The sequence below is a fragment of the Martes martes genome, assembly GCF_963455335.1.
Source record: "Martes martes genome assembly, chromosome: 8".
NCBI classification, from domain to species: Eukaryota; Metazoa; Chordata; class Mammalia; order Carnivora; family Mustelidae; genus Martes; species Martes martes.
Genome location: NC_137895.1, coordinates 74,153,790 through 74,164,844, shown reverse-complemented (window position 1 = coordinate 74,164,844; position 11,055 = coordinate 74,153,790). Strand labels below are relative to the sequence as shown.

The window sequence follows — 11,055 nt, the reverse complement described above, 5'->3', positions numbered from 1 at the left end:
TGCAGTAGTAAATCAAATTCATAGTGCTGAAGATAGCCTGCCCTGTTTAATTGTAGTACAAGCAATGACACATGCTGACCTACCATGGATAGTCAATTAAATATGGTCATTTATGCAAGAAAGTGGGTACTGAGCTCTTGGTAAGAAATCAAAGCATTGTTATAAGACATGAAGCCTTGTGGAAAAAAAAAATCTGATGTATAGCACTTAAAGTTAATAGTACTGCTTTTAAAAAGGAAATTCAACAATATAGGTAAGAAGCAGCCGGCATTTGTCATTCTATTTTATTGTAAAATGTGCTCAAGTTACAGAGAACCAAAATGGTTTGTGTGTGCTCCTTTTACAAATCCATATTTGAATGCCAATCCTGTGTAGGAAATTTTGTTTACTTAAGATTTTTAATTTGACCTAAAGTAGTTTAATCTGCAGAATCATTTAGAACCTATCATAAAATCTAGTGTTTAAATCATGTTTAAAATTCTGCTAAGATATGCAAGACTCCATTTATTTTTGAATGTTGGAATGAAAGTGTGATATTCTCCAAACCATAGGGTAGGACACAATGAAGTCATAGGCGTGTGTAGAACAGGACTGGATGCTGAAGGTCTTGGGCGAGACCACTGGAATGAAATGCTGGCCTATCATCGAAAACCAATAACACACTGGCACCCCTTGCTGGAGGTATGCTGTGGTTCCCTGGCATCTACTCTCTTTTTTATTTCTTCAGCTTAAACATTATTTATCTGCTACCATGCGTCTGTCATTTTATATATTCACCTATTTTTTTATACATTGCTCATACTTCCATCCCATATAATCTTTCATTCAATATTCAAAGTTCTGTGTGCCTTGTAGGATTTTAGAAACTACTAAATTTTCTGGGTTTGATATTCCTTTGGATAGTAAGCTCATAAAAACTGCAAGTCTGTCATTTTCTTTACATAGCCTGAAAACTTCTATCAGTGAGTGATAGAGCAATCAAGTAAATCTTTTACAACCTGGAAACTGAATTTTGCTGCTTCTCATTTGTGAAAACAGCCACCTCACCTAAACTTCCCTAGAATCCCTAAATAGAAGTATTATTTTCTAATATGACTCCTATATGGAAAGGGACAGGAATATCTCCCAATACTCAGGGCAGTAAGTAAAAGTGTTCACAGATTTTTAAAATATTGAGACATCAGATTACCTGAACTCAAAGCATGGCTCTGCTGTGTGACTACATATTGGAGAACTTTGGGCAAGTTCCTTAACCTCTCTACACTTCTGCTGTTAGTGTGTAACAGTAGCAAACTCGAAGAGTAAAACTACATAAAATGCCAAATTTTAAGTGCTTAGCACAGAGTTTGACATAATGTTACCTCTGATTACAACTATTATTAATAGTTGTATTAATCAGAAGTATCAACACCAGTTTGTCAGGATTTTTAGCTTTTAAGTTAGTTGTCAAGTCTACTGATACACCAAGTGTTGCTAGATGGAATGACTTCCTTTCCCAAAGATGACTGCTGGAGACTCTTGAGGCATCACAAAGTAAGTCTTTTATGTGACCTGACTGAGAGGTAATGCAGGTTGACGAAAGGATGTGGGGTAGATGATGAGATTCCTGCAATTCGATTAAAAGCATAGCTACAATAGCCACGTAGGAAGTGAAAAATACACTGCTATCTGTTCATGTTCTGCTTCTTGTTCTGGCATTAAGCAATGGCTTAAATGGGAGAGGCAGCACAGTGTAATTAACTAAATGTCAGTGGGCCCAGGTTCTCTTCAGCTTAGTCACAAAAAGTGACCTTGGCTTTGTTACCCAGGACATTATAGGGAAATTTTGATGAACACTGTATGAACACTGCATGCTCAGGCAACAGAGGTAAGCTGTTCTATGGATAAGAGATCTGCTCATATATATTAATGTCCTGAATCTTTATCACACTTCATTTAATGTAAATCAAAGAAGACCCACAAACACAAACATAAATTCACATTCACACAGCACTTTCCCCTAGAGTGTATCAGAAGTACAAACAAGGGTATTCAGCAAATCTTGGGAAGCTGGGTTTCATGTCAACAGTGTGTATTGTCTAAAGTATAAAGTGTATGCTACTTCTCATTATACAATCACTATCCTTTTCCTGCTTCTTAACTTACTTTCATTTAAAGTCGGAAAAGCGAATATTAATTCTAAGATTCTAGACATGAGAGTAAAGTTTGTTGGGCAGAGAACCACATTGAAAAGTGATGTGGGATCTAATCCTTACTCCCCTGGCTGTCTAATCCTGAGCAGATCACTTGTTCTGTCTACAGCTGCATTGCTCCATATTAAATGAAAATAGAAAAGCATGCCCCTACAGACTTCACAGGAATTATGTAAGGAGAAAAGAAACAATGTGAGCAAGAACTTTCCATTAATGAAAAGACAGGGCTGGTACAAGGTATATTATAATTACTTATGACTGTTTCATAAGCAGCTATACATTTATTTGGTGAAGGGAAGCTCTGGAATAGGCATGTGTTTGTGTCTCAGGACATGTGAACACTTTTCAGTCATTGTAGGATACACAGGAAGAACACGCTACAATATGGGCATCAGAAGAAGATCCCAGATATTTTTCTAGCAGCTGAGTATCAGAGGACAAATGGGACTAAAAGACTATGTAAATGTACTTTCTCCAGCAAGTAGCTCCTTTTTTCCAACTCCTGCACCTACTTTCATTGGTCAAACAGAACATATGGACTAGAGACCTAAGAACTGGCTGGATTTTGCATTTTGGGAAAGTGGTGAGTGTATAATTATATGTTTTATTGCCAGAGAAGGGATTAAAATGAGAAAGGAACAATTATTTGAAAACTGGGTAAGTTGGTGGGGCAGAGACTAAAACATTATTTAGAAAATTGGGTTACTTCTACCTAGTCAAAAGTTTATCCTATTGTAATTGAACTTTTTAAATACATGTAATATTTAAGGACCAGGAGAAACTATTCTTCAACACTCATGGCTCTCATTAGCCAGAGTCAGTCCCTCTGGTCTCATTAGTTGCCCCTATAAAAATCATCTCCCGCCTTAGAACAAGTGCAATGCAGTCTCTTGTGCCTTGAGCCTTCTTGCTCTTACCTAGCAGTCACCCCCACTACCGCAAACCATTTTATTTGACAGTAAGAACTAAAAGCCTATCATAAATGTGAAATGAGTCTGCAGTCATGAATAGTTGTGTGTACAGTGTTGCTCTGCATGCCATTGTGTATCATACTCTGCCTACATCTCCATGAGATATCTGTGCCCCATCATGTTGCCCAAGTAGGTGAGTTCTAGGGGGCAAGGGGAATTATGTATATCTTCTCTTCGGAGACTAGCATCTCATGGGTCAATATGCACTATTGAAAGGTAGCAGCAACTACCCACTGTATTATTTTTTTGCACTAGATTCCGCATTATGAAATTATTGTTTTTCAGTTACCTGGCCGAGCAACAAGTTTTGATAGTCAAGGATCCTGTCCATCTCCCAAACCACCTTCCACACCATAATGCCTCCAGAATAAAGACCATTATAATAAGGAACAAGGACCCTGTGCTCATCAGATCAGAAAAAGAGTGGAAGGTTTGATTTCCTCACTTAAAATATATCTTGATAATGGACAAACTTGACATATGATTTTTCATTTACTTTTTTTGGCTGTTCATTAACTTTGGACATCTTGATAGATTTTACTTGAATACAGATACTCCTTATTTGCATAAGGCATTTCATGTCATATACCTATTAGCACAAAGATTGTTTTCATAAGTCGCAATTCTTTGCATAAGTAAAGAAATACGTTCTTTTAAAAGAATCTGTACTTACCTAAATTAAATACAGCTTATGCTGCTATTGTATCAAGTAGCACATGTCACATATGTATGGTTTTGGATTTTGTTACAACAATGTTAATCTCTAGTTGTGCAGAGGTTCCATATAAACTTTAATGGAAGTTCTGAACTTCACTTACACAGCATTAAATCCTTGCGCAACCAAATTCATGTTACTTATCTGATAACAGACTCTTTCATTCTCAGCAAATTACGTCCTTAGTGAGGTTTGGCTCTGCTAAACTCAAAACTGTCTCTCAAGCTCATTCTTTAAAACATATAAACAAGGCTATAATTTAAAGAACAATTTTGAATTAAATTTAAGAAGTAATATTTAGTAGCTGGAAAATGGAGGTTGAACCATTGGGGCTACCATTTTATACTGTCTTAATGTTACGTTAGTTCAAACATCTGTTGAACTATTTAACTGATACTTAATGTAGCATTAGTATTCCTAATGAATAGAATCAGAAATTGTTCATTTTTTAAGTGTTTGTAAGGTTCTCAAGTACTGTGACATATATATTTTGTGACATGAAACTATCACATAGATCCTATATTTCTGATAGAACATACTAACAGACACCAAAGGTACAATAAATGCTTGTGCTCATTGTCAACTAGCTTGTAAATAGTAATGGTGACTTTAAAACCCAATCAGAAACTAGTCACTAGAATTGGGCATTTCCTAAAGACGGGATGACTTATTTTTCAGAAAATTATATAAGTATACCATAAATAACATAACTTCCACATTTAATAAAAATAAAAATAATTCTAAAGGTCCAGACCCATAGTCCTTTTATGAAAGGATCAAGGATCAGGCCAGGAGTTGTAAAAACTATGCAAATGTTTTTACATGACAGGACTTTCATTTAAATCAGGTCAGCTTTTTATTGTCTCACTTCTGGGCCCTATCAGAAGATATCAATATTGAATGACCCCATTTTATTTTTGAGATATATACTGTGGATAGTGCATATTTCAAGATTATCCCTAGATAAGAGGTTAAAAGAACCAAAAAAAAAAAAAACAACAAGATAATCTGTACTTAGACTACAAAAACATAGTCATCAGAATGAGAAAATTTTATCAGCAGTTATAAAATTTTGACTTTAGTAAAATATCTTATTTCTAAATATTAAAAAAAATTTTAAGAGCTGTGAAATTTTGTTTGTGGCATCTGTCATATGATTGCATTACTGTTAATTAACATGTAAATATTTTACACATTAATATTTTAAAAGCAAACACTATTCTGTAAAATTTTTCAAGAATGCCTGTATCATCCTAGTAAAAACAAGTATTTCTAGCTAGCATTAGCTGATAGAAAATAATAGAAAGAACCTATCTGAAACATCTGTTTACCTTATGAAGCCTAAAAGAACCATTTGCTATAGACAGAATGACTGAAGATGATACTTCCATTTTGGAATTCATTGTTTTACTGGGAAATAAAAATTGTCAAATGGGAAGACAAGTTATACTCTTAATAAAATGACATTTTTGCAGACAGATGTTTTATTAGTATATATAGCTGCAGTTTACTATTAATTAGCAACTATATTTCCCAAGCATAATAATTATTTTCATCTGAAAACGTATTTTAAGGACTTTGAATGCATTCTTAGAAGCTCTTGCTTTTCTTTGCCTCCTATGGAGAAAAAGCCAATGTTTGTGATGAAAAAACACAACCAACCAGCCAAACAGGAGACTTTACTGTGGGGATTATGGATTAAAATACAAATATGTTTTTAAGGTAATTTTTAAAAACTGTTTCCTAGGGTTTAGAATAAACTTATCACACCCAATATTTGTTAACCCTATGAGAGAGATTAAGGAGAACAACCACAACTATCTCATTCAATACATGAGGGAGGTGTATGTATCCTCCTCCATAAAGTGTGATCATTTCAGAGGACAGTTCATGGAAATATACATGTATTTCATGGATACTACCATTTTCAATACAATACACCCTCACACTACACAGACACATCCATGCAATTCTATATCCTCCTGTGTGTGCCTGAAGATGGAATGTTTTTAATTTCACATAATAAATACCTAATTTCAGGGACTATTCAGGGACTGGTCAAACCGAAGTCTTGGAAAGGGAGCAAGTGTTGATTCATTATGTAACAATACTAATGTTCTTTTTGGGCTTTTTATTTATTTGTGTATTTTACCTGATTCACTAAGTAATCAGGGGAATGAGGTAATTGAATAATGAAGAGTACGCTAATGTCTGAGGAGTGTACAATCTTCTCAGAAAAATCTGAACGGATGCTTTTTTTTTTTTTAACAGTGGTTTCTTAATAATAAGTTTCTTGACGGTTTTAATTTTCTTTGTTAGGCTAGCCCTGTTTCTGGTACTTTGTTTCACATGCAAAATCTCACGATATTAATATAGGCACAGTTCAATAAAAAATATCTTTAGGACTATGCCGGGGAACTAGAGATGGGAATGCAAAGCCAAGCATCCACTTTATTATGCAGTTTTGAGGAGTGTGTGTGTGTGTTCTAGTTACTGCAGGGAGATCACTAATGATCAATACTGACTCAGGTTTTAGATAAAAGCAAATATATTTGAATCTCTTTGATTGTGATATTTAATTGGCATTTCCACCTGTGTTTATTCTCCTATAATGTTTATTTTTTAAAATTTTGCAGACTCAATAAAGAACTGCCAATCTCATAAGACTTTAACTTAAAAATTAATTGCTTTAAAAAATGAAAAAGCCAAACTTTCATTCCCTTCTCAACTTTTGCTATTCATAAAACAGAATATAACTTAGTTCAGAATGAGTTCTCAAAAGAGCCAAAAGCTATTAATAATAAAGGTACACAAAATCTCAACTTTGAACACATAGTCATTTCTATACCTCTTTAAAATAGTACTTGATGTTATCTAAGTAGATATATTTTCATGGAAGGCAGTTCCATCTGATTATTTCTTGCCACCTTAGTTTTGATTATTACCAGGCAATTTAATTACTTGATAACTGAAACAAAACAACAACAACAACAAAATATTGTTGATAAGGAGTCAAAGTCTTTCAACCTCTACTAAATCTAAAGAAAATGTGGAGATCTGTTTTCTTCACAACTTGTTCTTGAAATAGCTCTGGCTGTTCTGATATACTTTAATTGATCTAAACTTCTATAGCTTTTATGCTAAAAATGTATTGCTGCCAGTAAGAGATGATGCAAAAGCATGAAAAGTAAAATAATTTAAAGTGAAAATCTATATAAACACAGACTTTAAAGCACATGGAAAGAAAGATTATGAAGGCAAAATTGAAATCTCCTTTGTACCTTCAACTTTTAGTGGAAAGTAAATCCTCTAATACTGCTTTAAAAAACTCATGACACAGAATTTTAATAGTTCCTCAGTGACATGGCTCAGGATATGATTCATCTGAACCTACTAAGACTCATTCTTTAAAAGAAAATAGTGAGTTTATATCTTACATGGGAAACAGCTGATTAATCAAAATTCTGTTTCCAATGTATTACTTAGTGATGCTCTTTAAGGTAAGAATTTTCTATTTCATTAAAAGACTTTTACTGTATTTACTCAATTTTATGTTAATTAGAGTGAATGGTAATTTAATAAAAGATGCATTGGTAATACCTGTCATTCACCATTAACAGTTAACCAAAAAGATGTGTATTTGAACAGTGGCAGTAAATTAATATTCAGTTCAAGTGTTTTCTCATCAAAGTAAAAAGGTGTTTTTGTTTCACCCTGTTCATCAGGGAAGTGGGTAACCAATGTCAAATTTGATGGCATGAAAATATCATGCTCTAGAAACTTAAAAAGACAGAGCTAAATTAAGGGCTAAGGTAAGGTTTAGGGATTTATTGAATGCAAACATTTTGAACACTAGAAATGGTGACTGAAACAACAGTAGGTGTTTATGAGAAAAGATAGACTTCCTTATACTTGAAATGACTTAAATACAGTCCTACAAGGAGGTATTCATCAGAATAATTCTATTTTTATCTACACTTAAACACTGGAAATGACTTGCTGTTGACAGATCTAGAGATACAGATAGTATTCATATGGAAATGTTTTCATCTCCAGTAATATCTTCTGAGTTCACCTGGGTCATGAGAACCCTTTCCAAAGAGCAAACTATGCCTGATCTTATGAAAGGGTTAAAAATAGGTCATTTTCTTCAGAAATTTTGTTGTGATTTACATCTGCTGTGCACAGAATCTTTATTTACTGTACAGGGTGGTGGATTTCAATTATTCAGTTTCATATTTTTCGTCCCTTAAAAACAATTTAATGTGTAACAAGGTATAATATAGAAATGAATGAAAAATTGTTAAGAGAAATAAGTCTCAATGTTGGACGGTTAATGCATTGGATTTTTGTTTTTGTTATCTATTTCAAAGCTGTTTTTGTTTTGTTTTGTTTTGTTTTGTTTCCCAGTCTGAACATCCATACAGAGAGTGTTTGGCAATGATTTTGCTGTAGAATAAAGTTTGTGAACCAAAAGCAACAACAACAAAAACACTATAATCTCTAAGGCTATGGTCGAGCTAGCCACAGAATCCGTCTCTACAAAATTGCATGACTTACTCTATTTGTAATATTTATATCTACTCTATATAGATCATTTTGTGGGTTTTACTTTTTTTTACTTAAAAAGACCCTTTAAGCTTTCCATTTAAAAGACAATAATCTCCAGTATGAATAGCTTCATAAATTCTATCACTGTATAAGAAAGAAGCAGGTAAACCAACTTTAATATACAAAACATTGACATTTATAGTTTTTTTATAAAAAAAAATCCAACCCAAGTTCATGTCATTTGCGTTGACTTTCTATTGACCCTTCCAAATGAGAGAAGTGATTGGGTTCATCAGAAATATACGCATAAGTCATAGAACACATTGAAGAGAGACCTTTTAAAATGAAGAATCAAGAAGTCAAAATAGAAAAGAGCTGCCTCACATTGTAAATGTGATGATTCAACTAACGAATACTTCAAGATATTTGCCAATTATGCTAAACAGCCAGAAAACACAAAAATTTTTCATTCATACATGATATTGAATAATTTAGATCCATCATATTTGATCTTTTTTGGTATCCTTCAGTTATTGTTCATAAGGTGACTTTTTAACTGGTTTGTGATGTACTACGTAGCCATTGTTCAAATCAGTATATTTAACTTCCATATTATAGAGGAGAAATTTTAAAATCTTTTGAAATTCGTGTTTCGGGTTTTTGTACATTGTAACCAGCCATTTGTGAAACTTGACCGCATATAATTGTATTACTTAGAACAAATGTTTTGCAACCACATTTAAAAGATGTTATACATTTCAGTATTTTTACAATGTCTTCTTTAGAATGTGTGGGAACATATTTGTCAGGGTCAGATGAATTACGTAACAATGAAACCTCAAAGCTGTTATGAAGTGTACAGTTTATGATAACTTTTGTAAAAGAAAATGGAAAAGCACTTGAAATATAATTTTACTGTTTCATATGTATTTTGAAAAATAAATAAAGCGGTTATAAATTATTTTTGTCTTTGAAGAAAATACCTTTTAAGATTTAATTTTGAGGGGCGCCTGGGTGGCTCAGTGGGTTAAGCCTCTGCCTTCGGCTCAGGTCATGGTCTCAGGGTCCTGGGATCGAGTCCCACATGGGGCTCTCTGCTCGGCGGGGAGCCTGCTTCCTCCTCTCTCTCTGCCTGCCTCTCTGCCTACTTGTGATCTCTCTCTCTGTCAAATAAACAAATAAATTCTTTAAAAAAAAAAAGATTTAATTTTGAGACCTATGCATTGCTAAGTTTTACTCTAATAGTCATTGTTTTTGCCACTCATTAGAGAGCGATGTGATACATTTATCAATAATTCACTATCAGGAGCAACTGAATGTATCTTAAAAATCTCACTTAATATACGCTATTTTTTCACAAAACTATTAATTTAAAGTCCTGGATTATCTCCATTGAGGAGTAATGAAACATTTATTAATCAAGTGTTAAAGAGGTAAGTACTACCTACACATATTAGCTACATTTGTTTCATCTTATAAAGTCCCTATAAATAGCTAATGATCCTGTAGCTGGAGTATACCAGTTATTTTATTCAATTGCTTCTGTTTTTCCTCAGATTTTCAAAAAGATTTGCATAAGGAACATTGGTGTTGCCACTAGTCTTAGATGGTCAACATGGCACGTGACTCAAAGGAAATCATGATCATTGATAAAGCACATACTCTATACTAGAGTCATCACTTTAAACAAACAAACAAACAGCTCATAAGAAGAAGAAAGTAAATAAATGTATGCCTCTGGATACAATGCAGGATAAAGAGGTAGTGGTCTGACCTGTCTGGACTTACTTTGAAGTTTCTACACCCGAAAAGTGTGCAGTGCCTAAATGAAATCCAAGTTGCTTCTAAAAAAAGCAATTAAATGGCTACTTTTAAAAGATTTTTTTTTGTTAATAATTCCAAGTATCTCCTCAACAATTGTTTATATTTCTATCCACACTGATTTAAAATTTACACTTACACTAACAATATTCTAAGTACCCTAATCACTACTTGGTAGTGTTATTATTATTCCAATCTTTGCCAATTTGAACATGACGAAGATGATATCTCTTCAATGTTTTGATTTTTATTTCTTTTTTTCTAGTGCTATTAATCACTTTTCATATGTACTGATTAATTTTGGATTTCATTGTTTAAGACTTTTCCCATTCTTCTACAAACATTTATTCCTTACTTATTTTTAGAGGTTGTTATCCCATTTTTTTTAATGTATACAGATTCTTCATAGGATCACATCTTAGCCATAGCTCCATTCTGCTAACCAGAGGTATAATAATTAGGTTATGATCTTATAGGCAATTTACACAATATATATGATGAAACATATACATTGAAAAATATATGTGAGAAATATAAAGCAAAGTGCAATCAGAAGTTATCATCTCTTAAAAAGCATGAGTTGTAAAAAAAAAAAAAAAAAAAAAAAAAAAAAAAAAAGCATGAGTTGTTATCTTGACAATTTGGGCTGTCACCACCAAAGTGTCTGACAGAATCTGAAAGCATCCAATTCATGGACAAGCTATTTAAAATTCCTTTGTGTGGAAGATTTGAACAGTTTTGATTCTATCCACTCTTATAAACAATATAATAGAAATATATATCCATTAATGTCTACAGAGAATAA

The 11,055-nt window shown here is 33.2% G+C and overlaps 1 protein-coding gene across 1 annotated transcript in view; it reads left to right on the top strand.

Annotated features, from left to right (window-relative positions):
- SYT10 (synaptotagmin 10) overlaps nucleotides 1-3,520 on the top strand; it is a gene marked incomplete at both ends in the record, with an annotated part of 63,932 nt that extends 60,412 nt beyond the window's left edge. Inside the window, 2 exons of the mRNA XM_080812471.1 lie at nucleotides 552-681; nucleotides 3,449-3,520. Coding sequence (XP_080668597.1) covers nucleotides 552-681; nucleotides 3,449-3,520 — 202 coding nt within the window. The remainder of the gene's footprint in view (nucleotides 1-551; nucleotides 682-3,448) is intronic.
- Nucleotides 3,521-11,055: the final 7,535 nt, after the last annotated feature.